Source organism: Folsomia candida, unplaced genomic scaffold (assembly GCF_002217175.1).
Source record: "Folsomia candida strain VU population unplaced genomic scaffold, ASM221717v1 Fcan01_Sc008, whole genome shotgun sequence".
Lineage (NCBI taxonomy): Eukaryota > Metazoa > Arthropoda > Collembola > Entomobryomorpha > Isotomidae > Folsomia > Folsomia candida.
In genome coordinates this window covers 516,193-542,171 of record NW_019091200.1, presented here as the reverse complement: position 1 = coordinate 542,171, position 25,979 = coordinate 516,193, and the positions used below count along the sequence as shown (strand labels likewise).

Below are 25,979 nucleotides of genomic sequence, written 5' to 3'. Positions count from 1 at the left end.
GACGAAGAATGAATTAAATCTGTACTCCTTCCTCTTGATGATCAAATATGCTTTGTAAAAGAGAATGAAAAACTGTTAAAATTATCATCTATTTAAATCTCTCTCTCTATGCCTCACTCTGAACTAAGAATGGACGTGCCTTCAATTCAACATAAAAATTAATATTCGTGTTATGAAATAAAACTTTATTATGTGTAATTAGCTATTAATGGAGAGAGTATTAAAATGTTGTCAAAAATAATTCAAACGTGTTTGATTTAATTTTTTAGCATGAAATAATTTGCATATGTATGGATGCACCTAAAATTGTATGGATGAAATTGTCAAAATGCATTATTTTCATGAGTACATTTCATAATCGCAGATGGGGATTTACATAAAATCGACATTCATCAAAAACTCATGATAAGTAAATAATTTCACAAGGAATGGACTTGCAAGTTGCATGGCATGATTTTATTTTATTATTGCGTTTCTTCTCCTTTCTTAACAATATTTTTCATTACTTCGTCCATCATTACACACGTTACCTATAAACTGTCTGTCTTTCTGCCTCGTCTGCTGTTAGCATAAGAACATACATAGAATTACATAATTATCATCATCAGGTTCGTTTACTAAGTATTACTTATTAATATCTCATAAAAAATTCTCGGCCTAAAATTCGTAAAATCGTTGACATTTTGTTGTTGGCTAGCTTAGCACATACGAAGTAAAAATGCATTCAACTTGCGCTTTTACTGCAGTTCTTAAATAAGTTTTCTTAGCTACGCAAAGAGTTTCTGACAATTCAATCAAGTCACAGAGTCATTCTCGCAAAGACTAATTACTAATTATTACAAATAAAATATTCTGCATTTACAATAATTAGTAAACTCAAATGAATTATTTATCTATGTAGAATACGTTAAATATTACATAAGATCACTCATCACATTATTCGCAACATAAATTGCGACTGTATATTTTAGTTTAAACAGATAAGGATACGTCTTAATAACTACGAATTACTTAATCTTCAATTACCGCTACTAAACTGGTAAAATTAAATAAGACTGTTAAGACTGTTTATAGAAATGCAGATAAAACTGAATATTGCAAATAGTCAAAAGCTTGTTTCATTAAAATGCAATGTCGTATTACAGTTACAGTACTATTCAAATCTGATTAAAACTTGTGAACTTTCCTTGGTTTACATAATCAGGGACGCAATAGTATTACTTTTTTATGTGCCGTGTTGAATATTTACGTACCCCAACGACTTTAAAATTAGCGTCTTTGAAACCGAGCCCTGCTTGTGTGGTTTAGCGCTTTAACAAGTTTGTTTTAGCTGAGGTAATTTTTTATAACTTCAGAGTGTACATTTTGAATGAATTACTTACACGGCAGAAGTAATATTTGTAACCAGAAAAGGAGAAATTCTGTCAGTCGGATTATGAAATATTATTATGACTTTCGTTTAATTAACTAGTAATTTTGATATAAAAGGAAAGTTGAATTACTTTTTAATTCAAATGAGTCTCAATTCACTTACTCGATTACAATATTACAAATCGTAGCAGGTTAATATACTATAACTAAATGCATGTTATCTGATCTGACCAACACCTCTATCAACGCTGTTACATTGACGAGTTGTTTATTTAATTATTATTAAGTACGATTAAGACGAACTGACTTGTTCTTGACTTGATTTAGAGGAGGAAATGCGTGGACGACACCATTCGACAAAGTCATCGATCAAAACTGGCCAGGCCCCCTCTTCATCATAATTGCTTAAATCAGACTGAATTGTTTGACAAAAATCTAGCAAGAGGACCCAAGTATCACGTGGTATTGACCTTTTGTGTTGTTCCTGTAACAAAATGACCACGAATTAAATTATATAAATTATGTAAATTATATAAAAATCACCCAACCAAAATAAATACAATACAAATATTTAAGAACTCACCGTGAGGAACTGTGACCAAAGCTTCAATAGTGGAAATCTTCCATGCAGCAGGATGTGCCAGTAGGGAATCGCCATCTCCAATTCCATTCCTTTTTGAGTCGGATTTTTTGCATAGGCGAAGGAAAATATGTATAAATCTCTAAATTTCACGGGATCCTTGATCGTGTCTTGCTCTACGATGCCCAATTTATTCCTTAATTTGTCAATTGAGTCCACACTACAAGAAATTTATTAAATGCAAATTACATATTTCTGCTGTAATCTACTTAATTGCGAATTGAATAGTTCTAAAATCGTGTTTACCCTAGATCGTTAAGCCCACATTGAAATTCTTCTCTACTAAATTCACATTGTGTTGCTGCCTTCATTTTCCACACCATGATCAAAACCAGTCGAGAATCTGGTGAGAGTTTGAGATCTTGTAAAAGACGCAAGGTCCCCTCCGCTGTTATTTTGTCGTTCTCATTGGGATCTGGAATACGATGCATGACAGCCGTCTCAATTTTACTTAATAATTAAAAAGTTGTTCCCTCATTTTTAATACTACTCACCACGATACTTGTTGAACAATTGCTCAATCTTTTTCCTATCAGCTGCAGGTTGCTGTTGATGATGCATCCTACTATGTGAATTTGTCGTGTTTGCTGTCGTCGTAGATGATTCTCTCCAATAACTGTCAGGATTTTGAAAGTATGCATCCGACGCTAGCTCCAATTTCCAGTCATGTTGAGCAAGGCAGAAAATTGCGGTTTGTTCACTGGTTTGGGTGAAAGAAATGAATCGTTTCACCTTATCGCGTTGAGTTGATTTAAGTTTGTGCTACAAAGAAGGAATTGACAAAAAATACTCCTTAAATACCACTTAATAATGGCCTTCTATTAATATTTGGTTATCACAAATTTTGATAATTGTGATTCGCAATTTGGGAATGATTATTATCAAAGGAAAGAAGAACAATAAGAGAAATTGCGTCGTTGGGTCATGGTTTGTTTGTTGTTGACGTGGTTGTTGCACGATTGTTTGGCGATTTGCCAATTCAAATACCAGCACCATGATAAATAATTTCTCGTTTTACGACTGATAACACGCTTACCATCTTGTTGAGAATGTAGTGTCGTTATCGAAGAAACGTGTCGAAAAGTTTGAAATCTACACTTTAAGCAAGCAAGTCACAAGTCAGCCAGCAACAAGACTTCCTGGTAAACTGTAGTTCGATAACCTTCTACACACCTCCCTCTCCAACAATCCCTCCCTTCCCACACAAACCCACCGTTACTACAATATTTAAACTTAATTTAAACTAAAGAAAAAATTAAAGTTGGAATTTTTAAAAAGAAATTTTCAAAAATTAATGTCGACAATTGAGCGATTTTGCTCTCTCCTCTCAAACTGAATCACACAAAGTGGAACACAAAAACTTGAATAAATTCAAACCTGCGCGCCAATACATACAATGGAATGATTTAGTCTCTCTGAATTTTCATTAAAAATAATTTTTTAAACTTACACAAATTAGAAATTGACGTATAAAATAATGAATTTCAGACTATTCTCGAAATTAGAAACCCAATTTTATCCAAATTACAAAAAAATCAAAGTTGTTTATAAAATTCTTGCCAAATTTTTCGCACGCTTCAAAGAAATGCATATTCCTTTGTTCCCTGAGCTTTGTAAAGTGTGGGAAGTTCAAATCGTCTCAACAATAAATGATCACATTTTGAATTTTATTGCACTAACCTTGGGATAGTGTGATTAAAGTTGATAACGTTAATTGCATACGTAATCAAAAGTTAACAAATTTGAGACAATAAATAGTTTGAAACGTGTCTATATAAAAATTGAGGGGATACAAAGCTCAACATATTGTCTGGAATGTTCCAGCAGAATTTGTGCATTGAACGTTTAACAAAAATTAATTGTGAAAAATAACGATGCGGCGTAACAGAATCAAAGCTGTTATCAACGTACCTCGTGGGGGACGTCCCTCCGCCTCCACGGTTGATCGTCCCCTTACGCCAATCGTTTCAAATTCTCTTTCGTCTCCTTTAACGCCTCAATCGCATGAAACTACTTCCGGAAGTGCTACCATTGCATCTCAACAATCCTTTTCTCCCTCTCGAAGTAATATTAGGTCATCTTCTCCCCTTCTAGCATGCACCCCAGCTCCGACATCTCCAATAAAGAAACATTATCCAGAATATACTCTCGGATTGGTTAGGTCACCAATCTCTTCACCAACGAAGGAGTATCATCATCATGGCGTCATTGATCGACCAACGACACCCAATTTCGACCCTCACTCGTCTTATCAGTTTCCCATCTCACCGGGAGGAATTCAGCGACCATCACCATCCGCGAGTCCAATGAGATACATTCCTCAGCCTATACCAAGTCCACAGCGACCTTCCCCTGTCCCCAGCCCAGTTAATAATAACAGCAATAAACAACTCGCAATTTTTAACTCAAACTCCAACTCTGCAGATTCACATGAGGTTGCACGGTAAGTCGAATTTTTAGGCAAATTAACTGATTAAAATGAGCAGTTACCTCTTAACAATACTTATTACAATAGTAATTTAAATTTTATAATTAATTTAATTTTGACAGATACATGTCTTTGCCCTCTCCCAGTGGAATGTTTGCCCCACGAACGCCTGAAGTACCAGAATCTCATCATCAGCACAACCGATCCCAAAATTCCACCCCCTCTTCGAGGGAGGGAGCATTTTCTAGCATAAGTAATTCCAGTATGAGAGATCCTGCCAACTCTATTGTTAACAATTCAGACCTTTTGAGACAAAGGTTGGCCAAACCGTCGCCTTCCTTAACCATTTCAAAGTACCAAACATTACGGAAGGAATTTCTATCCAAGGGGAATCAGAATATTTCTAACACAAGTTCAGTATCTCCAGAAGAAAGGAAACAATTAACCATTTTGCACTTCGCATTTTGGAATCCACCGTAAATAATATACACCTATAATTAATTCTTAATTGTAGTAAGTAATCCATAATTAATTTTCATGTTTTCCTTGTTATTTGGAACAGAAAAAAGGGTAAAGAAAAATCTTCTGCAAGAAATAATCGTGCCTCTTCAGTCTGCAATGACAGTAGTGTTGGGAATAATTTCTCTGCTTCCGTAAAACATGAGAAACTGCTAGACACTGACAATACCAAGCTCGGTATTGCAGCTCGTCGTGCAACAGTTGGGGACATGCCGATATCTTTGTCGTCACCCGAGAAAAGTTACTCCGAGCCTCTGAGCATGGATAAAGAGAAAGAAACTCCGGTTAACATTGGACCTCGTGTCAAAGTGGGGCCGGATGGACAACTAATTTTGGACGAACAAAGTTTGGTATGTAGAAAATGTAACTATCAATTCCATATTCTATTAAAACAAGTAAAATCAAGCAATTCCTCTTTAATTGTATAGATTGTCGAAACCTCGGAAAGTCAACGAGCCAAGAAACAATTGTCTGAAATGGAAACCGTGTCTGGAGCAGATTTTGCCGTGGGCTCTTCAGGGTTGTTCCGAAACAAGAAAAATGCCCGACGTGGGCATGACTGGAGTGACCGAGGTAAATAACATCCCTCTAAATATTGTAAAGAAATATTTGCGATTTTCTATATAACCACTTGTTCTTGCACAGAAACCATAAAATTCTACAAAGCTCTTAGTATGTGCGGGACCGACTTTTCCATGATGACTACCCTTTTCCCGAGTCGGACACGGGCCGAATTGAAGGCAAAGTTTAAACGAGAAGATAGAAAAAATTCTGGTCAGATAAGTTCAGCTTTATCCTGTCAAGAATTCGATCCCGGTGAAGGAATAACGGATAGCGAGGAAGAGCAGACCCAAGAAGACATCGTAATTGGTGGAGATGGTAAACCCAAAAAGAAACGACGCCGTCCAAGAAATAAACCTTTAACCGAAATTGAACGCCGGCTTCGGGAGGAGATGGAAGAAGAACGTGCAATTTTAAACTCTAATTTGGGCAGCTTGCCACCAAAATCTCCAAAGAATACACCCCACTTTAAAAATCTAACTTATCAAGAACACCGTATGGAAAATAATGTGGAAAACAAGGCCACAAACAAAAATAATCAGTCAAAAAAAGGACGTCGTGGTGTGAGTGGCCGTGCAACTGCTCCTTGGAAGAGTAACGTGATTATTGACGATGAAACTGGGAACCGCATGAGCAAGAAGGATATCCGCAAAGTTATCGAAGAAGAAGGTTCCGATGATTCCTCTTTGCCACCCAAAAAGAGAAAGAGCAACCAAAATCCTCGAATCAAAACGAAGGACTGTACAAACAGGGGAAAATTTTCCCCATCCAAAGAGAAGGAGAAAGCTACTTTTCCGCATGTCCAACCAGACGACCCTTCTATACGATCCGTAGATTGCATCGATATTCTCCGATTTGATGGGAGTGATCCACTTGGACTTAAATTGGCCACAACTACGGTGGAAGCGCCTGGGAGATCAACTTCCAGTGTTACTGGAAGCGAAATTAGTGGACCTGATCGAAGAGAAGAAGAAGATTCCGATGAGGAATATGAAGAAATCCCACGACCACCATCGTCCACGGATCCAGTAGTCACCGTGGCGGTGCCCCCACCAACAAAACTTTCTCCAACACTTCTTCCACCAAGCGTAAAAGTTCTTCCATTTCGGGTTCCTGGTCCAGGTACACAGTTTACAACCATTACATTTAAGTACAATGAATACTCTCTTGTATGTAAATACACAATAATTAACATACATTGCATTTTTCTAGGTCCTCTCGGCCCCAAAAGTCCAGCAATTGTGGATGAAATTGATATAGAAATTTCATGTCAGTAGGACAAGGAAATTCGTTCACTCGAAAGTACAAACCGATACCATTTTCTACTCATCCGTGCGTAGGCTTCGTATTTAGAGTTAGTTATTTATCCAGACCAAAGTAACAACTAGATTGATTCTCACTTTTAGTATTACTATTGTGTGGCTAGTTTTTATATTTTTATTTTGTTTTGCTTCAAATAAATAACAAAAATAAATAGTACTACTAAAAGTAAAATTATCATGTGCTTAAATATTAAAATTTCAAAATGTCTTTTTGATACCCGTATTAAAATGCGTCCAGCCGGTCGTACTATATGTGATGTTAAAAATTACAGAATTTATCACCTTTTATGCAATTTATACCTACACGTCTCTGTATGTATCTGATAATGAATAAATAAAATCCTGAGCATCCGCTGATATGTACATAGATCACATTTCCTGTCATCATTGCTTGTACTTTTTCACCATTAATTTTAAGTGCATAACAGATGGTAGATAAGTAGTTATCAACGGACAATTTGTATTTTTTCCTATACTCCGTTCCGTTGCATGATTTTGATTCTGATTATGGACGAAAAGTGAGAAGCGTGTGATTTAAAATTTTAAGGCGGCTGCATCCTCACTGCCGGTGGAAGTAAGTACAAACAAATCATTCATTTTGTGATTTAATTATTTTTTAAATGATAATTGTTCAAATTGTTTGTAGATCTTAAATGGGTGGCAACTTGGACTCGGATTCTGACTCTATTTCGCCACCTTTATCACCCATCCTTGGGCACAGTGGGGACGGCGGCTTTGTCAGCAAAGAATCAACAGGTTCGAGGTTATTTTTTGTATTTGTTGTTATAAATCAAATTCAAGTAAATTAATGTTTAATCAAATTGATATTCCATGTGTTTAGATGCAGAATCCGCAATGCTATTTTGTTTCAACTGCAAAGGATGTGCTCCACGACCTGCCTGGAACAATCACGATGACCATACTTTCGCCTCGGACGGGCTTATTTCACGTCGACAGCTTATCACGGCCTTAGAATCTCTTACTGGTCAGTCTGTATCCCGTGATGATGAAGATGACCAGGATATCGTGGCAACAATGGAGGATGAACAGGACGTGGATAGTGGTCGTTTCTCATTATCTATTCGTGGTCACTATTTTCACCGTGTTCTCGACCCCATGGAACCAACGGAGGCGAAATTGCTGCTTAATTTAGCCAGAAGAAATATTCACATCCTTCAAATCTTGGCCAATCCAAAGAATAATGGTCTGGATGAGGATGATGAGGAAGCGCCGTGGGAGCTCAGAAAACAAGTCGTCCATTATTTCAACGTCATGGTTAGCAGGATATCGCAATTAAAATCGATAATGTGGCGCTCGATGGATGAACTGGACCAGTTTTTTGCCTCGTTTAAAGACGTGTTTGGTCACGTCGTGTGGCATGAAGGAGAAGGCGATGGATGGCCAAGATATTTAACAGAATTCGTAAATAGACATCGGGATGGAAATGAGGTGAATAATATAATATTGAAGCATCTATAGCCACAAAAATATGATAAATCGTTAACGTGCTATGCTCTTGTCCTTTGAGTAGACCTCGTCCGCTCTGTATCACCTCTTTCACGTCATTCTGGACGTAAGATGGTCACTTCTCATTATTTATGGCATGAATAGTTCTATATTGTCCTGGATTTTGGATGACTTGGTTCAATTGGCGTGGGCAATGTTTCAAGTTGGGAGCACGGGGACGTCTTCCTCAATTCCCATGAACAAGACTCCGTTCAACTGTTGGTGCGTCAAAGAGTTGTGGACAATGATTCGTTTACTTTGCGAAGAATTGAATGTGAGTTAGCGATGCTTCGATCGACGACGAGAAGGTTAACCGTTGCAAGAAATTGTAGCTAACTTTATATTATATTTTACATTTTGTCAGATAAATTTCTGGACCACCTTAACCGACTCGTTACAACTTTGGACGAAGAACAGACGAGAAAACAGCGACGAAGTCGTATTTTTTCCCCTCTGGCTTATAACTCATCTCGCCACTTTATCAGATTTTAGCCTGAACGGGCAGCACATTCCACTCCGAGAAAAGAAGGAGACCTTAAAATTCAACGGATATCCGCTCGTCAGCTCTCTCGTCAAACAATGGAAAACCAGCAACAGTGGTGGTGGTGGGATCACTGCTCTCAATTCGTGTCCTGTATACCAACTACTCTTCGAACTGTCGCAATACTGGGGATTCGAATTGGAGATTGTCGTTACCCTTTGGAAACCGTGGTTGGAGAAGGTGGACAAATTCATGGGGGATTGTAAGCATTTAAATTTAAATATCATCTAACATTGTATAATTATTAAATGTTATTTCAGTGGGAGCTGGCGCACTTGACAATTATTCGTCAGTGGACAAGTGGTTCAAAGTTATTCAATCCGTCTGTCCGACTATCGACATCAACAGTAAAATCACGCCCGGTCCTTCATCCTCGTCATCTCGCCGTTCTTCTTGGCCCATCCTAGAAATGGACACTTTCGTTTCCAAAGATCCATTCCTCTCATTTTTGAAGGTGCTCGTAGGACATGCCATCACCTCTCGAGGGACAGAATGGAAGAAATTGAAGGCTCAATTGGGGATGAATCTGAACAAGAACAATGTTGGCGTTTTCGGTGAAATTGGACTCGTTCGTGTGAGCACGTTGTATCTCGCACTAGTTTGGGCTGTGTCGGACACAACGATGATGTGCGACCGACTGCAGGAAATTTTACACTATGGGAAATCAACCCCTGCTCGGTCAAAGGCCGTTTTCCGTGCTACTTCGACCGCAATTTTCATCCTCCTCCAGAAATCAGAGTCCATCGCTTCACAAGAAATAGCAAAATCATTGATGAGCAAAATCACCTCGCTCTTTGCTCAAGCACCCTTTGATTCTGGAAAGAAGGACAATATTTCCGTGTATTTTGAACTCCTCGACACCCTCCCAAGAACGCCAGCTTTGAGCAGCGAAATCAATCTCTCTCGAGACTTCCTCATCAGTCCCAACACAACCATGTGGCTCACCACGTGTGGACCCAACCATGTCGTCCGCACCCTACGCACATTATCAAACTTGACAAATTGGATAATAAATTCAGAGAAAAATTCTTCCAACTTGTTCTTATCGCCACCGCTTCCAGCAAAATCACCTGAAGGGAAGGCACTCGCGTTAAAAATATTTGAAAGGACGTCACAATTTTTAACCCAAACCGCGATTTCAACAATATATCGAACTCCAACGACAGACGTGGAACCAATGTCAATTTTAGCTGCAGATTTGACCATGATTTCTAAATGGTATATTTCTAATCAAATCGGACCAGATTCTGTGACCAGATTATTTGACCATTTCGCACTGAACGATTTAACGTGTCCTGAAATTACCCAGTTTTATGTAACAAGATTATTGGCAATTCGTGGCGATAAGGAATTTGAAAATCTGATCCGATACGCTAAATGGTGTCAAGTTTGGATTCGTCTGAATGCGTTTGATTGTTGCATTTCTGATCGATTAAGTGAAATTGTGCTCGAACCAGGATTTTCTAGCACTTCCAATTCAGACTTGTTGGACAAATTTTGTGAGAAAATTGCTCGGGAAGAGTGGAGCATAATGGATATTCAGAATATGTTTAGGCCGTTTCCCACTCTCGTCAAGGCTGTAACTTCGTCGAATGGAATTTTTAAGACTGAGGCCAAGGAGAAGGTGTCGAGTGTTGTCCGGTTTTGCACCCAATTGTTGGGAGGACGCGGAGGCTCGCAGTTTGGTCGATTTTATGTCAAAGGTGACTCTTCTAGTGTTGGCATGCAATTGATGACGCTTCTAATTCCGCCATTCCTCGTGGGAGCACCAATGTGGGAACGGTGGTCAAAATGGGTCGTCTCTGCCGTGAAAAATTATTTATTCGATGTGAGTTTCATCCGTGTCTTGGTCTAATTACATAATTATATTTAATTATTTCATACTGACTACAATTTTTTTTTGTTTCCAGCTTTTTAAAGGAATCGTCGATTTTCGAGGATTTTGGACAGATGCATTTCTCCAGAAAAAAGTTAATGATTTAACGCATCTTGCACTCTTGGGATATCTTGATCCCAGTGACTTGGAAGAATTTGATCACCATCCCGGCGTGGTATGTATCTACATATTGTAATAATTAATCGATATACTAAGTAAATACTGAAATAATTTTGTTTCCGCAGAGAGTGATGCTTTATGCAGAAGACCACGAATTGCTCTACGTCCTCCAGACCTGTGTATCCGCCATCATATCGAACTGCTGTACAGGAAAGGATTCTAAACTGAATGCGCGTTTTGTTCATTTCGTCTCCGCATTGAAAAAGAAGGGTCACACGACTCCCGTTATGCGTTTTCTCCCCGGAATTCTTACCAGTTATGCCAACTTTGGAGGAGGGGATTTAACCAACTTGTGCATAGGAATTATTACTTATTGTTTGGCATTCAGTCAAACCCCGTTCAAAACTTCCTTCATTCTACCTGCTTTCGAGTCCGTGATGGAATCCAGTTTCGCCTTCAAAAGTAAAAAATTTTTTGATCTGGCCACGATGATGAGTAAACCCGGGGCGAGATCTCAGATTAAAACGTTCGTGAGGTTTGATTTCCTCCCACTTTTGGAGAAACATGTCCGTTCCTCTGAACAAAGAAGGGGAACTGGGACGGATATGTCGTTAAGGTTAGACAACGAATCAAATAATAAAGTGCAACTTACATATATATTTTTTTTTACAAAAGTCAAAGTACTAATATTTTATTATTGATTTTACAGAAACCCACTCGAAAAATTGGAACGGGATACATCAGCATTTTGAAAGTTTAATTAACGAATTAATTTAAAGCTAAATCAAAAATCAAACTACTTTGTGATATTTTAAATTAATTTTACCTAATGTTTTATAAATACTTGACTTATTTTAATCAATACTCGCGCATTCATTACTTATTATTTTCCACATGTAATACTGACATCAATTCACAAGTCGTTTAAATATAAATAAGTAATTGTAAACATTTTACTCATAATTTTAACTAGAATTTTAACACCACTACCATTGCACGCGACATAGATATTTAACATTCACTCAGCTAAAAATGATTAAAGCGAAATGCACACTTTGATTGAAATTGTTGTCTCCTGACTGATATGATTATAATTTCTCACGAGTTATTCTTCTTGAACATTGTCCAGGTATCCACCTGTAACTGAACTGAGCCTAAAAATTCTGCAATCTTTTTTCGGTCATTAACAACTTTTTCCAACAAAGATGCATGATCATTGTGCATTTTTTCGATTTGTTGTGGCAATTGAAGAAATTGTTCATAGCTAGATTCGTCCCACTTGTTCACCTGGGTTTGTCCCTGATCTTCGTTCTCGGGAAGAATTGTACCACTCTTAACCTCTTCAGATCCAGTTTCTTCTTTATGCTGAGTCCTTATGTCTGCCATAAGTTGCGTCACGATTGGTTGGAAGTCTGCGATTATTTGTTTGTAATCCTGAAAATACATATTGAACTACTTAAATAAGTAAATTGTGATATAAATATTTTTTAAATAGGGTACAAGAAAATTGCCAGGTTTACCTCAACAAACATGTTACACCCGCCTGTATCTCTTTTGTACATGCAGATGTTCTCCATCTTTTGGACCGACAATTCATGTCGAGTAACCAGAAGTGCAACATTTAAATCCAAAATCATGTCATCCTTCTGGCCATCAGACGCCATCAAGTTTGCAATTTGTTCTTTAAGTTCAAACACTTCAGTCGAATGAATGCTTGTGTCACCACCACATCGAGATGATGGAGTCCCAGGGGTTGATGGAGGTCGAGGTGCCATAATCGCGCTCGCCTTCTGCTTTGCCGCAAAGTTGATGTTACTCAATTTATTTTCTAATCCGACCCGGACATATTTTTCATTTGCTAATTCTCCACTTTTCTTTTCCAGTTCGGCTTTGAGACGTTGGTTCTCTTTGGTACATATAGCGACCTGTTTTTCAAAAGACTCCATAGATTCACTCGATTTGTGGAGTTGTGTTTGAAGAATTTGGATCTCGTTTAATTTGCCCATGAGCTGTTCCGTCTTAATGTTAAGTTCTGATTGCAATTTTTCATTTTCTTCCTTCAACAAACGAGTAAGATCGGCACTACTGTTGTTCTTCTTTTTCGTTTTGCTGTCTAACTTGCTCTCACCCATCATCTCAGCGACGCTCCAATGGGAAGAATTGACTTTTCCTCTCTCACTGGTTGTGGTTGTGTTTTCCTTTTCTTCAGTAATATCCACCAATTTTGACTTTGATTTATTGGTGTAGACAAACGTTAAGTTATTGTTCGCCATTGTGGGAGGGCATGTCATGTCTGATAGCATCTGAATTTGATCATCGTCCAAGGCGGCTACAGAGTTATCGCAATCGTTCACATTAAACATTTTTCCACCCCCAAGTTCGCCAATATCGTCGAGATGCAAATTTGGTTTCAAAGGAGCAATTTCTAGAGGCAGGAAGCAACGAAAGAGTAAATTAATATGTGCACACAAGAATTAATATTAATTTATGATTATGATTTATCTTGCACACCGTTTCTTAATCCATCCCAGATCAACTCGTTGAAAAATGGGTGACAAATACAGTCATTGTATGTCATGCGGTCCTCTTGCTCTAGAAGTAATCCAGAAATGAAATCCTTGCAATCTTGGCTCGATCTTGCCGGAATTTTTACCGATCCTCTCGTCTGCTTAAAAACATTGAATATATGATAAGTTTAATAAGTCCATGATTAATTATTTTGAATTGTGACATTGTGAGTAAAAGGTATAACCTTTTTTGAAGTAATCTTTCTAAATACTAAAATAGCAGATGATTCTTCGAATGGATGGACGCCAGTAATAGTTTCATATGCAATGACACCCAATGACCACCAGTCACATTCGACACCATATGAAAAATTTTCGTTTCCTAAAGTCCTCAGTATTTCTGGTGCTTCATAACTTGCTGAATTTACGGTTAGTGGAGAAGAAACTTTTCCGTCTTTAATTTTTGAAGCTGAACCAAATCCAGATAGTTTGATGTGACCATTCCCATCGAGCAGAATATTTGCTGGTTTTACATTTCTGTGAATACGATTTTATTATATTATTTAACCAAATGCATATTTCCAGTTCATTTTAATACTATTTTACCTATGCGCAAATCCCAAACAGTGCACCGCATTTATTGCAAGCACTAATTCCCCCATGTAAAACATTGCCATTTGTTCTTCCATTCGGCCTCCATTTCTATCAATGTATCAATTAAGTATCATAAATTAATTGAACTTATTCAACTGACTCATTTTATTGCACTTCTTACGATTTTAACAACTCTATAAAATTTCCTCCAGGTAAATATTCCATAATGAAGTGCATCTTCTTGTTGTCATCTTCAAAACAGGACTGCAATCCAACAATCCATTGTGATGCATTTTGTGATCGAAGCTCAGTCTCGGCTTCCAGCAATGATTCCTGGAATAAATAAGTTAATTAACTTATCTATTTAACTCAATTCGACTTAATTTAATTACTCACCAATTTATGAATAGCGTAATAACTTTTATCCACAGATTTCAGAGTGAAAATTCGTCCACTCTGATTATCCCGTTCCTTGATCACTTGAACGGTTGAGAAAATCCCCTCGTGAAGGGTTTTCCCCAAGTAGAAGTTTTCCAATGGGGATGACGACGACATGGCGAAATAAATTCGGAGTTGTGCCGAAAATTAGAAAGTGAAACTTGGTCAACCGTTAATTGGCAGCAGGTTCAGCAGGTGCAAGACTTTGACGGTTACACGCGGGACCCGTTCCCGGATCCAGTTTCACTATTACTACAACAACAATGGGGCAGTAAAACATTTGTGCTTGTGCACGTCAATAATTCGCATGATTGTTATCTTCATATGCAAATCGACAAGATTATTTGACACTTTATCAATCTATAAGGTTACGACAAATGCCCGAGTTACAAATGAATTTTCATTTTTAAATTGTCGTGGGTTACAGTTTATTTTTTTAATATTTTGGCTGGAGAATTGGTTTTTCGTCCATGGGAGAAAAACCAATTTTAAAATAATTTTAAAAATGAATATTTTATTTATAACTCGACCATTTGTCGCAACCGTTAAGGGTAACTAGGCACTAAATGTCAAGCAATCGTGGCAAATCGAGCTAAGCTAGGATGACGATGGTGATGATGATGATGACAGTTGCATGCAACAAAAAGATAATCAATACTAATCAATAATCAGTACTAATAATCAATTGTATTTCATAGAATGAATTCAGAATTTTATTGCAGATGCAGGAAACAAATTGAGTGTGAGAATGTGAAATTTGATATTGCATTGTATTTTTCATTCATTAAATAGTTCGTTTTTAGTATTGTGAATTTGCTCGAGTTGAGTATAGGTCATAGAGGTGTACATATATTAGGGTGGTAAAAAAAGTATTAAAAGTGAGCTATGTAGGCTTGCTAAATATTTAAGTTAGCAATACTTTGACCAATTTAAGGGTAAGGTCCGCTTGAAAACTTTGGGGGTGTGCCGTACGAATCTGCAGGTGGTGGAGGTGGGGGTGCAGGGGCCGCTGTAAGAGTTTGGAAAGGTGTGTTATCATCTATAATTTTGATAATGAACAATTAATTTCAAAATTTGCATACCATATGCTGGAGCTGGAGCTGGGGCAGGAGAATCGTACCCACTGGAAGGTGGGGGTGGGGCAGGAGAATCGTATCCACCGGATGGAGGGGGTGGGGCAGGTGAATCATATCCCCCGGATGGAGGTGGTGGGGCAGGAGCTCCTAAAAACAATAGAACAATGTATTAGGCACTGCTGGTAATTTCAAATTTGTTCAAATTCTAACCGTATTGTTGGGGTGGAGCTTGCGGAGCTGTGGGTGGGGCACCTAAAAGGAAACAAAAAAATTATGCATGATTCTTGGGGAAAAACTTCAACTTCGGTAAAAAAAAATTTGAGAACTATAGACTCATGAGGACTCCTCGTTAAATAATTTTACCGTAGGACTGCTGAGGTGGTGGTGGTGGGGGTGGGGCTGCGTACACTGGTGCGGGTGGTGGAGGTGGGGGTGGAGGTGGTGGTGGAGCTGCATAAACTGGAGGTGGGGGTGGGGCTGCATAAACTGGTGGTGGTGGAGGGGGTGCTGCATAAACTGGTGGTGGTGGAGGAGGGGGAGGAGGAGCCGCATAAACTGGAGGAGGTGGTGGGGGCGGTGGTGGAGGTGCTCCTGTAATCAATTACAAATTCATAAGGTTTTTGGCATATTTGACATGGTAGAAGTGCATGAATCTCAAGTTTGCAAATTGCATTTGCCAGCTTGACTTTCATATGCAGTTGCGGCGCAACCATCTTTGTACATCTGTCGAATTTTTTGGAGGATTTACCATATCCAGAAGAAGGAGGAGAGGGAGGATATCCCGACGGAGGAGAAGGGTAACCTCCCGATGATGGCGCCGTGGGGGCTGGCGGTGCAGCGTAGGACGGGACTTGGTACGACGAAGGGACTTCCGGTTTGCCAATCGTCACCCCGACAAAATTCACCACTAGCAAAACCGCAATCCCGAATTCCTGCACAAATTCGCATACACAATGAAATCATAATCAAACCCTTATCCGAAAATTGTAAACTTGCCATTTTTTTGCTCGCCATCTTGTTTCCTCTTCTTGATGTCTCCCACTGGTGAATTGTACTCTTGTCAATTAGAATCCTCCTATTTATACACCCATCATCCATACACACCGCTAATTTAACTTATGTACAGAACAAATACTTTTACTCTTTGAAAAACTGGCTCAAGTTTATTTGCTCGTGTGCATTCATTGCATTGGAGATGTTACGTCTGTAAGCTTATGAGATGCAGTTTTGTAAATTATCGCCAATTAGACTTTATAATACAGTCCCTCCTCTGGTTGCACAATAAGAAATGCGACAAGGATTCTCGTTATTGTTACTCCAACCATTTTTTCGCATGAGACGCTAACATCGTCGCATATGTATTAAAGACAAGGACAAGTCATATAATGCATAAAATATTAGCCAAAAACCTGTCGGGTCAAGTCTCATTTTTAAAACGGTTGTTCAATATTCAATATTCCAATACCTGGAAATATGTGCACGATTAGCAATGCAACTGGGTCAACTTAACAAGCAAACGTAACAACTCACTGATTGGTTTTTTAATCGTATTTTTATTTATGACTGTTTTAGGCCGGCACGCACGACATGCAAAAGTAAATGGGTGTACGTACAGCGTCAGAGTATTAGTGTAATAAATGGGAAGTGATTAGTATGTAGTTCGAAAAGAAATTACGAGTTTTTTGCTACAGACAGCTCAAGTAAGAGTAAAAGTGTTGAAATTAATGAATTATTTGAAATGTAGACTATTTGGTAATTATTTGCCGTATGCAGCAGCACCTCCACCAGACGAGGGATGGGAGGGTGGCATTGTTGTGGGCGCGGCTGCAGCAGAAGAAGATGCTGACGCGGCCGGTGCGACCGCTGGGGGCAGAGTTGTTGCTGGCGCAGGTGCAGCAGGTGCGGAAGATGGGGCCGCTGCGGGAAGAGTTGTCGCAGCGGAAGATGAGGCTGCAGGGAGAGTTGTCGCTGGGGCAGGCGCAGCGGAAGATGCAGCCGCTGGAGGGACAGTTGTCGCTGGCGCAGGCGCAGCAGGTGCCGAAGATGCCGCGGCTGGGGGCAGAGTTGTCGCTGGTGCTGGCGCCGCAGGTGCCGAAGATGCCGCCGCTGTAGTTGCAGGCGCAGGTGCAGCTGGAGCGGAAGATGAACCTGCTGCTGGTGGGGTTGTCGTCAAATCAAGTGACGATTTACCTTCAGGTGCAGGAGCTGGGACGGCAGGGGGTGGAAGTCCGCCACATCCTGGTGGAGGTGGGGGGCACTGTGGTGGTGGAGGACATACCTGCATAAATAACAAAGTAATCACACTGGCCTTTCACAAACCAAATCTAGCAACGTACCGGACAGGTTGAGGAAGCAGAGGTTGACGAAGCAGGGGGTGGGGCTGGAGCTTCACTATCACCATATCCCCCTTGACTGGGCTTGGCATTTACTGCCACAGCCATAAAGATAAGTACCCCAACCTGTAACCGCAAAAAAAATAACAATTTACAGAGGTTCAGGATTCCAAGAAATATATGAACCTTACAAACTTCATGGTGATATGTAAATCCGTGTCGACAGATCTTGCTGGCTCGTGACAATGAAATGATATCCCCTCAACACGACTTGCCTCCTTTTTATATATTGCATACTTAACATACAAAATACAATTTTGCATTGTTGACCTTCTAACAATTGATACAGCGCAAATGTGAATTTTATTCACGAATTGATAACTGTCGTGTCCGCTAACTGTGAGCAATTTGCATCCCATTCATGGAAGGTTAATGTTAGCCATCGTTTATCATAATAATAATATTTATAGATCAGACTCAGTAAATCCTTGAAAAATGCAGCAATTAAAAGAAACATTTGAAGAACAGGACATGCAACGCATCATGCAAATTTTCTCCTCCTTCCGACCAGATTGCAATTAATATTACCATAATTTCAAAAGACTTTGATAATTTTTCTGTAAAATATTATTTATTTGGTAAAAAAAATATAAAAACAGCACAACAATTAGGACAGCACACAAAATATTGTGAAATTAATAATGGAAATCAATATATAATTAATTTAATAAGATGAAGATTTAGTAGCTCCATATCCGGAGGAGGAACGGAGAGACTTGGCAATCTCGGCTGGGATTGGGGGTGGTGTGGGCAAGTGGTCGCTGTGAGAAAAAAATCACAAATTAATTATTGCCAATTTAGTAACAATTAGTAATTTAACTAATACCGAACTCACCCCTGGGCACGGAATCCTTGCGAATCAGCCTGGTAGTTGAGCGAGATCTTCTTTCCTTCCGGAGAAGTGTACGAGAATCGGCCATGCTTGGCTACTTCAGACCCAGATCCGGAAGATCCGGAACTTCCATACCCGGAGCTCTTGTATCCCCCAGCACCTTGACGGACAGAGGTCGTCTCACTGTGAGAGATTCCATCCCCAGTCGCGAAACTGAAAAAAAGATCATAAAGTCTCGCAAAAATCGTCTCAATTTGCCTCCTCATGCTCACTCAACCTACTCGTAGCTATGTCCAGAAGAAGAAATGTCCTGGGTGTGTCGCACAATTGGGACATTGTTTCTGGTGGAGGAAGACCCATACGAAGTAGCAGAGGACGTCGAGTACGAGGGGGATGCGGCGGGGGCAGAGTAAGAAGAAGACCCGGCATCACTGCTACTGCTGGATGATCCGTACGAGGAGGAGGAAGAGGAGGCTGCCCCATAGGAAGAAGAGTCGCTCGAAGCCCCTGACCCGAATGAGACACGGACCGTCTCCACTGGAACGTGAGCTCTGGTGGGTGCGGCAGAGTAAGAAGAAGAATAACTGTCCGAGGACGAGGGGGCGGACGAATAGGAAGACGATGGGGCAGCAGAACTTGCTCCGTAGGCACCAGCATCACTGGATCCAGATCCGTACGACACGCGGACAGTTTCTACTGGGGCGGGGGCTCCATAGCTTCCGTGGTGACTCTCGGAACTTTGACCTCCATATCCGCCCGTGTACATCCCAGAGTCGGATGATCCTGACCCGTAGGAGACGGAGACTGGTGCGGCGACGGGTGCAGGGGCAGAGTAGCTCTGATGACCATATCCACCTCCCATGTGGTTATCGGAGAAGGCGACGCGGACTGATTCGACGGGGGCGAACCTTTGGGGGGCGCTGTAGGAGGATGGGCTGCTCTGCTGTTGTGAATAACCTCCGTATTGTTGGGGGGCTGAGTGTTGTTGGTAGTGCATCATGACTGGGGCGGCGGGGGCGAATTGTGGTTGGCCGTATCCACCACTGGGGGCAGAGGGGGCACTCCCACCGTACCCGTTGCCGTGGACGGATGCCACCAACAAGGACAGTAAAACGAACTGGAAAGAAAAACAGTAAAAAAACTTTAAAATCTTATCTGATGGAAACCAACCCTGAAAAAATTGCTTACCCGTTTCATATTGAAATTCAACCCGATTTTTTTCTTAATGAGATGAGACAAGATTGAGGTATGAAAGCAAACTGATTTTTCCTTGTCCAACTTGTCGATCTTTTATACCTGGGGTTGAAACCTGGGCAAAAACAGAGTGCACTCCGCCCTATGTGGGTCAAGTTACAAATGAAACCCTATTTTTGGACAGGATACGAAACAAAGGGGATGAGATGCACGGATTTAAAAGCTACAGCGCAATGCGACCTTCAAGTAACTGGAATTTGTCAATATCGTGTTCCAACAAATAAGAGAAAGTTACAAAGATTCGTCAAGTTTAAATCATGCAAATGCTCCCATTTTTGGGAGATAGAAGTACATATGTACAACTTATATAACTGTACCTAAATCCCTAAGAGAATTCTGGAATGGGCTGAAAAATGCCGAATCGATTATGTACAAATCCACTTTCCCTTTCTGTGGCCTTTGATGGATTACTATTAAAACCTTAGTCTCAATATGCCTCAGTTTGAAATTGCATACATTTTCGCTGTTAATTTTTATTTACAATTGCGTAAAGTAACACAAATCACATAAATATTCATCATAATTAAGCATAAAAATATGTTTGCATGTACATTTAAACTGAAGATCACTCAAGTACTCATCGTGCGACTGGGCGACTTGCTGGAAGAACCTTCGACAGAAGGGTGGAAAGAATCACAAGAAGACGAAGGAGACGCTGAAGGTGACGAATTACTGTGATGACGAGACTGACCTTGGTCACCCGTTGTATTAACGGTCGTCGGAGTAGTGGAAGAATTTTTGTTGGGGACGATGAGACTGCTGTTTCCACCTTTTGACAAAATGCTCCCATGAAATAAGGGGTGCGGTTGTTGGAGCTGGAGATGCAGGAAGGAGGGGGACGATGTAGGGACTCTGTTCTGGAGGTGGCCAAATTGTCCTGGTTCTTCCTTTGGGGAAGGGAGACAGTGACAAAGCGAGGGCAGCAGCGACGTGGGGGACGACATCCCACCAAAATTAGGAGACGATCCAGTCTGACTTTGTTGTTGGAGCATGCAGAATCTGAACAGAAAAAAAAGTTGTAGATAATAGACCAAGTCAAAATTTCCGAAATTTTTCTTTCTAATTTCCGAAAAAAACTTACGTCTGTGCTGCAATTCGGAGTCGTTCCGCACAATAAAGTTGGTGACTATGATGCTCTCTCGTTTGGTTGAGAAGAAGTCGATTTGTCCCAATTTCCGTCCCCCCGTGACGAAGGTTATCTGAACCCGGGCTCAAGTTCCCTGGCGAAGAGGACGTAACGGAAAGTGGGGGAGTGTTCGTGGTCATCCTCCCCGTCTCGTCGTCATCGTCGTCGCCTTCATCAGGCCGGATTTTCGATGAGGGCGAAGATGCTGACAGCGCATCCGGTGGGGTCGTGGATTCATTCCCTTTCGCAATATTGTCCGTGTTGCTGGTATGCATTCCTAAATATCTCATGCGCCAAGCGTCCTGCATAAATTGAAGACGTGCGTTTTTCCTCCATTTCGCTCTCCGGTTCTATTTATTTAATTAACTTTCTATTTACTTGAGTATTACTTTACTACTTTAAAGTCAACGTATTATTTACCTGAAACCAAACCTGGACCTGAAATTAAATTCTTTTATGTAGCTTTATATGTAAAAAAAAATATAGCAAAAATTTGACAAGAACAATTTACCCTGGCTTCAGACAAGTTAATTTTTATCGCAATCTCCTCTCTTGTTATGATATCGGGATATTTCGTTTTTCCAAAGAGAGACTCCAATTCGGATAACTGTTGAGGGGAGAATGTGGTACGATTCCTTCGCTAGAAAACGTGTAAGTAAAATTGAGACGATTCGTATAAAAATACGAGCGTTCACCCTAAAACCACACCCACCCACCCACCTGCCTCCTCCTCCCAAACATGTACTCCTCGAGAACCATCTCACTCGCCACGGGGGCAAAAGGACCACCTTGAACTAAAAATGCGTGGGGATGACCATTGCTCGCCATTTTTCTCAACTAGCCCCAAAAAACTAAACTTTCTTTCCTTAGATGTTGTATCCCGGAAATCAAAATTCGGACTGAAATCTCAACTTGGTAGATTTTCCTTTTTAGAGTGAATGTTGTAGTGAAAATCCTGAAATTCGAAAACATACATAAACATTCGTCGTTACAAAATACATGTTCCAAATGTGAAAGTAAGCTTAGGAATACCCGAATTCGGGAGGGCGTACAGCGCATATGAAGGGGCAGGGCTGTCGGCGTTTACCAGGAGGTGCACATTCTCAGCAACGAATCAAACAGAATCAAAGTCATCTTGATCAAATAAAATTACGAGGCATGTCATCTTGTGATGTGATAGAATCAGACGAGATTAATGAGTTGCTCACAATTGACTGTATTTTATTATAGAACTATAACTCTGTATAGTGTACGTAAAATATCTGTATATGTGAAAGATTTATTATCTCAATCTTATCGTAAGTACTCCATCGTATTGATGAATTTTCCAAGCAATGTGAACACGACAAATAATTAACACAAAATTTATGCAGTCCAGAGTGTACCATTATCCAATCATTCATTTTTTGTCCCTTCAAATCATCCCTATAAAAGCCGGTCCTTTTTACATAGATCGATCTTTCCCCTTACATACTCAATGAAACACCATTTTATGAGAGCAGGTTGTCAAGTAGGCCTTTTCATTACAAGTGGGAAATAAAATGGATTTGTGAACTAATTTCTAAATTTCATCAACCTTATTCACATAACCAGATATCACTTCGTAGAGTTGTCTATTCATGTAAAATATTTATAAACAAGGTCCCAAAAAATGGGAAATCTTAGTGAGTCAGTGCAATCTGAATTAAGAAATGAAATTAGATTGCAGAATTTTTTAATCACCGCTCTAAGAAATCTACTCTATTTATAATTGGATGCATTTCTAAAATATAATTCTGGCTGTTGGTCGTAAAACAATATCCCTGGTCGTCATTTTTAAGAATTTTTGAGCAGTTGCTAAGAAATGGTGCAAAATTTAGAGGAATAATTTCATTGAATTTACATAATTTACAGTGCAGACTCCATATAGCCCGAGCCAGGGACTTAGTCTCTGACCACTCCGATAACCCCCAGTGGTCAACCACTTGACCGATTTCGCCAATCTTCAAACTCGTTTCCTAACTTTGTCCAATATGCATATGGTAAAAATTTCAAGTCAATCGGTTCAGTCGTTTTGGCTCTATCGTGTTTTGGGACGGATGAACGGTTATTATGACGGTTCCATAAGCCCTGACTCAGGCTAAAAAATTACCGGCGAGAAACTGACGTTGAAAGCGATCTAATTCCAGTAAATTATTCCTCTAAATAATGCACCATTTCTTAGCAACTGCTCAAAAATTCTTAAAAACGACGACCAGGGATATTGTTTTACGACCAACAGCCAGAATTATATTACTTATATATATTTGATCTCAATTAATTTAGCACGCTTCTCTTTAACTAGTAAATGCAAAGACTTGCATTGACTTCTTAAATTAATATTTAAGAATTTATCCGTATGCAAAGCAAAATTTGTGCATCCAGTCAGTAAAAATGAGAGCGGTGATGCAAAAATTCTGCAATCTAATTTAATTTCTTAGTTCAGATTGCACCGACTCACTAAGATTTCCCATTTTTTGGGACCTTGTTTATTTATAACTTGTAATTGGGTTGTCAACGACATTATTGCACTGCAGCACGGCCATTATATTTGCATCCAGAGTAATTCTACTAAATTTTCAATTTTCAAAATTGAATAACGTCGCGATTTCTTAACCGATTTCGGTCAACTCGGTCTTAAAATGTTCAGAAAGAGTTGATGTAACTTTTTTGCAATTGCTTAGGATTATGTGATGCTCCAAAGTGGAATGATGAAGAGAAATGTGCCTGCGAGGGCAAATTTTTGTTTCTTTTCGCCCATAACTTTAGTAAAAGTGGATAATTCGCTTAGTCGGACCAGAAATCGTTTTCACATCCCCTAACAATGATCTGTGCAAAATTTCATCAAAATCGGTTTAGAAATGACCGAGATATAGAATTATTTCACTTTTTTGGGGTGGGGTAAATGCATACTTAGTAAAAATTTTTCGTTGTTAGGTATTTGCCTCACTAAGAAAAATGATATATATTTCCGACTGATACATACATTATATTTATGCACGATTGCTTGACTTTAAGTATCTAGGTAACGCGTCTCCATTAACGGTTGCGACAAATGGTCGAGTTACAAATAAAATAAATATTTTTAAAATCATTGGTGTCTGAAGTCCTTCGAACAGACACCAACTACTTTGACCTTTAATAACTTTTGAATGGGCAGACATAGAGACTTAATTCTGAAAGATGAAATCATCGTAATTTTTAGATTGATTTTTTAAGCTAAAAATCTCGAGGGTATTATGTCTAATTGTAAACTTGAAATTTCCAATGTGCAGCGTTTATTTGGCCCGAGTCAGGCGTTGCGGTGGTCGGTCAAAACAAGTATTGACTGGTGGAGTGGCATATTTTTGAAAAATCTGTATGGATTAGGCCCTACGGTCTCACCCGTTGTCAAAATTTCAACTTCCTACGACAAATTTGGGACTTTTCTATGACATTTAATATTTTTTCAGTCAACCCGTAACCACTTAAAAGACCCCCACCGACCTAACCGACCATCTTTGAACATCTTTGCCCATCTTTGAACTCATCCTTACTTTTGAACTTCGCAAAATTTCAGGGTGCTAGCTTGTGTTTAAAGAGAGTTATCGTGCGCACAGACAGGCATCTTGAAAAATCTGTAAGCACATCTGGAAAAGCCTAAAAATTAGATTTCCTATTGTAATATAACCCATATATTACAGATATTTTTAGCAACTTTTATTTTTCGAAATCTACAGTGCAGACTCCATTTGGTCCGAGTCAGGGATTCTGTCCTTGACTCGGTGAGTACGAGCTCACTTCTATTTTTTTCGAAACCGACATAATAATATTACCAACCTCCATGGTGTGGATGCTGAAATGTTTATTAGGTATTTTCTATTATTTGGCATTCTAACTCCATATTCTTTAATGAGAAGCCATAAAGCATCGCCGTGCCGGATTTCATGTTTAAAACATGATGTTTTTAAAGCAATTTCTAATCGGCGTGGGTCACCCCAAGGCCCCTCAAGATAAAATTCTACCAATGTCATTTCATATTCTTCTGTTAGGACCAATAAGCAACCGGTCTACCAAATTTCAGTCCGATATGACCATTTTGAAAAACCAGTATGGGTCACTCCATAGGGTCCCTCAAGATGAAAATTTTTCCAACTTAAATTCATTTTTTTCTAGTAGAAATCATTAGCTACCTCTGTACCAAATTTCGGTTTTCTACGACAATTTTGAAATTTCGAAATTTTATCCTACCTACTCACATGACCCCCACCGGTCGACCACTTTACCGATTCCGTTTCCTAACTCGTTTCCTAACTTGTCCAATATGTACATGGTAAAAATTTCAAGTCGTTTTTACTATCGTGTTTACGGACGGACGGACGAACATGACGGTTCCATAAGCCCTGACTCGGGCTAATAAAAATGAAAATTTATTTTATAACTCGGCCATTTGTCGTAACCTTATAGACTGATAAAGTGTCAAATAATTTTGATATTTATGTACATGTGAAAGATGTAAAATATGGGTGAAATCGTGCTGTCCAAAACTTTTAAGTCTTTAATATACACACGTAAATAGTTGGATACAACATAAACAAAACAAATTTCTAAAATGAACTCTGGAGGGAAAAAGCTTGTCAGAGTTGAAATTTTCGACTGAAAAAGGGGGAAGATGTCATTTAGATGTCCATGAATGAAAACTTTCTCCGGGAAGAATGCGCTAATTTGCTTGTGGTGCTTCACTAAATAACAAAGGACGCATCTGGACGTAAAATTCACTCCACTCAGATTAATTACTCTTAATTTGTATTTATGTATTTCATGAATGTGTTGTTATCATATCAATTTTAAACCTTTTTACTTTCGTACCAAATCCAA

General features: G+C 39.4%; 8 protein-coding genes across 8 annotated transcripts; 2 read left to right on the top strand and 6 right to left on the bottom strand.

The window, feature by feature from the left end:
• Positions 1 to 434: 434 nt before the first annotated feature.
• Positions 435 to 3,352, bottom strand: LOC110853371 (DCN1-like protein 1). The gene is made up of 5 exons (XM_022101633.2): positions 3,048 to 3,352; positions 2,506 to 2,773; positions 2,258 to 2,426; positions 1,955 to 2,171; positions 435 to 1,855 (listed from the first exon to the last, which is right to left on the bottom strand). Exons 1-5 carry the CDS (start codon positions 3,048 to 3,050, stop codon positions 1,664 to 1,666), a joined length of 849 nt encoding a protein of 282 aa, XP_021957325.1. The 5' UTR covers positions 3,051 to 3,352; the 3' UTR covers positions 435 to 1,663.
• Positions 3,353 to 3,640: 288 nt separating this feature from the next.
• On the top strand, positions 3,641 to 7,210 carry LOC110853346 (transcription factor TFIIIB component B'' homolog). The gene is made up of 6 exons (XM_022101610.2): positions 3,641 to 4,454; positions 4,562 to 4,915; positions 5,002 to 5,308; positions 5,387 to 5,531; positions 5,604 to 6,641; positions 6,732 to 7,210. Exons 1-6 carry the CDS (start codon positions 3,886 to 3,888, stop codon positions 6,794 to 6,796), a joined length of 2,478 nt encoding a protein of 825 aa, XP_021957302.1. The 5' UTR covers positions 3,641 to 3,885; the 3' UTR covers positions 6,797 to 7,210.
• A 170-nt stretch (positions 7,211 to 7,380) lies between these two features.
• LOC110853184 lies at positions 7,381 to 11,746 on the top strand. Its single transcript, XM_022101430.2, has 9 exons — positions 7,381 to 7,415; positions 7,488 to 7,597; positions 7,683 to 8,290; positions 8,373 to 8,621; positions 8,712 to 9,090; positions 9,149 to 10,716; positions 10,799 to 10,939; positions 11,010 to 11,500; positions 11,594 to 11,746. The coding sequence occupies exons 2-9, from the start codon at positions 7,495 to 7,497 to the stop codon at positions 11,634 to 11,636; spliced, it is 3,582 nt and encodes a 1,193-aa protein (XP_021957122.2). The 5' UTR covers positions 7,381 to 7,415; positions 7,488 to 7,494; the 3' UTR covers positions 11,637 to 11,746.
• On the bottom strand, positions 11,715 to 14,662 carry LOC110853129 (citron Rho-interacting kinase). Its single transcript, XM_022101372.2, has 7 exons — positions 14,382 to 14,662; positions 14,167 to 14,318; positions 13,998 to 14,093; positions 13,637 to 13,928; positions 13,396 to 13,549; positions 12,405 to 13,309; positions 11,715 to 12,318 (listed from the first exon to the last, which is right to left on the bottom strand). Exons 1-7 carry the CDS (start codon positions 14,538 to 14,540, stop codon positions 11,983 to 11,985), a joined length of 2,094 nt encoding a protein of 697 aa, XP_021957064.1. The 5' UTR covers positions 14,541 to 14,662; the 3' UTR covers positions 11,715 to 11,982.
• A 451-nt stretch (positions 14,663 to 15,113) lies between these two features.
• LOC110853126 (formin-like protein 20) lies at positions 15,114 to 16,625 on the bottom strand. The gene is made up of 6 exons (XM_035854481.1): positions 16,496 to 16,625; positions 16,248 to 16,431; positions 15,863 to 16,090; positions 15,710 to 15,751; positions 15,506 to 15,646; positions 15,114 to 15,432 (listed from the first exon to the last, which is right to left on the bottom strand). The coding sequence occupies exons 1-6, from the start codon at positions 16,595 to 16,597 to the stop codon at positions 15,353 to 15,355; spliced, it is 777 nt and encodes a 258-aa protein (XP_035710374.1). The 5' UTR covers positions 16,598 to 16,625; the 3' UTR covers positions 15,114 to 15,352.
• A 407-nt stretch (positions 16,626 to 17,032) lies between these two features.
• Positions 17,033 to 18,105, bottom strand: LOC110853463 (vegetative cell wall protein gp1). Its single transcript, XM_022101731.2, has 3 exons — positions 18,024 to 18,105; positions 17,836 to 17,958; positions 17,033 to 17,777 (listed from the first exon to the last, which is right to left on the bottom strand). Exons 1-3 carry the CDS (start codon positions 18,030 to 18,032, stop codon positions 17,256 to 17,258), a joined length of 654 nt encoding a protein of 217 aa, XP_021957423.1. The 5' UTR covers positions 18,033 to 18,105; the 3' UTR covers positions 17,033 to 17,255.
• Positions 18,106 to 18,486: 381 nt separating this feature from the next.
• Positions 18,487 to 20,033, bottom strand: LOC110853461 (uncharacterized protein DDB_G0271670). Its single transcript, XM_022101730.2, has 4 exons — positions 19,913 to 20,033; positions 19,006 to 19,841; positions 18,728 to 18,937; positions 18,487 to 18,653 (listed from the first exon to the last, which is right to left on the bottom strand). Exons 1-4 carry the CDS (start codon positions 19,919 to 19,921, stop codon positions 18,557 to 18,559), a joined length of 1,152 nt encoding a protein of 383 aa, XP_021957422.1. The 5' UTR covers positions 19,922 to 20,033; the 3' UTR covers positions 18,487 to 18,556.
• A 419-nt stretch (positions 20,034 to 20,452) lies between these two features.
• On the bottom strand, positions 20,453 to 22,058 carry LOC110853125 (homeobox protein OTX2). The gene is made up of 5 exons (XM_035854480.1): positions 21,825 to 22,058; positions 21,616 to 21,744; positions 21,525 to 21,542; positions 21,060 to 21,454; positions 20,453 to 20,977 (listed from the first exon to the last, which is right to left on the bottom strand). The coding sequence occupies exons 1-5, from the start codon at positions 21,930 to 21,932 to the stop codon at positions 20,548 to 20,550; spliced, it is 1,080 nt and encodes a 359-aa protein (XP_035710373.1). The 5' UTR covers positions 21,933 to 22,058; the 3' UTR covers positions 20,453 to 20,547.
• Between the last annotated feature and the right edge of the window lie 3,921 nt (positions 22,059 to 25,979).

Bases quoted from the DNA above. Each gene is read 5' to 3' on its own strand.
- LOC110853126 (XM_035854481.1), bottom strand. From the start codon at position 16,597: ATGGATGATGGGTGTATAAATAGGAGGATTCTAATTGACAAGAGTACA. The intron at 15,752-15,862 runs GTAAAATTATTT...GTTTCCTTTTAG, and splicing joins ACCACCTCAGCAGTCCTACG to GTGCCCCACCCACAGCTCCG. The intron at 15,647-15,709 runs GTTAGAATTTGA...TATTGTTTTTAG, and splicing joins AGCTCCACCCCAACAATACG to GAGCTCCTGCCCCACCACCT.
- LOC110853184 (XM_022101430.2), top strand. From the start codon at position 7,495: ATGGGTGGCAACTTGGACTCGGATTCTGACTCTATTTCGCCACCTTTA. The intron at 7,598-7,682 runs GTTCGAGGTTAT...CCATGTGTTTAG, and splicing joins TGTCAGCAAAGAATCAACAG to ATGCAGAATCCGCAATGCTA. The intron at 11,501-11,593 runs GTTAGACAACGA...TTGATTTTACAG, and splicing joins GGGACGGATATGTCGTTAAG to AAACCCACTCGAAAAATTGG.
- LOC110853125 (XM_035854480.1), bottom strand. From the start codon at position 21,932: ATGGCGAGCAATGGTCATCCCCACGCATTTTTAGTTCAAGGTGGTCCT. The intron at 21,745-21,824 runs GTGGGTGGGTGG...CACGTTTTCTAG, and splicing joins TGTTTGGGAGGAGGAGGCAG to CGAAGGAATCGTACCACATT. The intron at 20,978-21,059 runs GTAAGTTTTTTT...TTTTCTGTTCAG, and splicing joins CTCCGAATTGCAGCACAGAC to ATTCTGCATGCTCCAACAAC.
- LOC110853346 (XM_022101610.2), top strand. From the start codon at position 3,886: ATGCGGCGTAACAGAATCAAAGCTGTTATCAACGTACCTCGTGGGGGA. The intron at 5,532-5,603 runs GTAAATAACATC...GTTCTTGCACAG, and splicing joins GCATGACTGGAGTGACCGAG to AAACCATAAAATTCTACAAA. The intron at 6,642-6,731 runs GTACACAGTTTA...GCATTTTTCTAG, and splicing joins ATTTCGGGTTCCTGGTCCAG to GTCCTCTCGGCCCCAAAAGT.
- LOC110853463 (XM_022101731.2), bottom strand. The intron at 17,778-17,835 runs GTACGTTGCTAG...TTATTTATGCAG, and splicing joins CTGCTTCCTCAACCTGTCCG to GTATGTCCTCCACCACCACA.
- LOC110853129 (XM_022101372.2), bottom strand. From the start codon at position 14,540: ATGTCGTCGTCATCCCCATTGGAAAACTTCTACTTGGGGAAAACCCTT. The intron at 13,550-13,636 runs GTTATACCTTTT...GTTTTTAAGCAG, and splicing joins GAAAGATTACTTCAAAAAAG to ACGAGAGGATCGGTAAAAAT. The intron at 12,319-12,404 runs GTAAACCTGGCA...ATGTATTTTCAG, and splicing joins GGTGTAACATGTTTGTTGAG to GATTACAAACAAATAATCGC.
- LOC110853371 (XM_022101633.2), bottom strand. The intron at 2,427-2,505 runs GTGAGTAGTATT...ATCGTATTCCAG, and splicing joins ATTGTTCAACAAGTATCGTG to ATCCCAATGAGAACGACAAA. The intron at 1,856-1,954 runs GTGAGTTCTTAA...ATTTTGTTACAG, and splicing joins TTTGGTCACAGTTCCTCACG to GAACAACACAAAAGGTCAAT.
- LOC110853461 (XM_022101730.2), bottom strand. The intron at 18,938-19,005 runs GTAGGTTGAGTG...TCTTTTTTTCAG, and splicing joins TCTTCTGGACATAGCTACGA to TTTCGCGACTGGGGATGGAA. The intron at 18,654-18,727 runs GTGAGTTCGGTA...TTTTTCTCACAG, and splicing joins CAAGGATTCCGTGCCCAGGG to CGACCACTTGCCCACACCAC.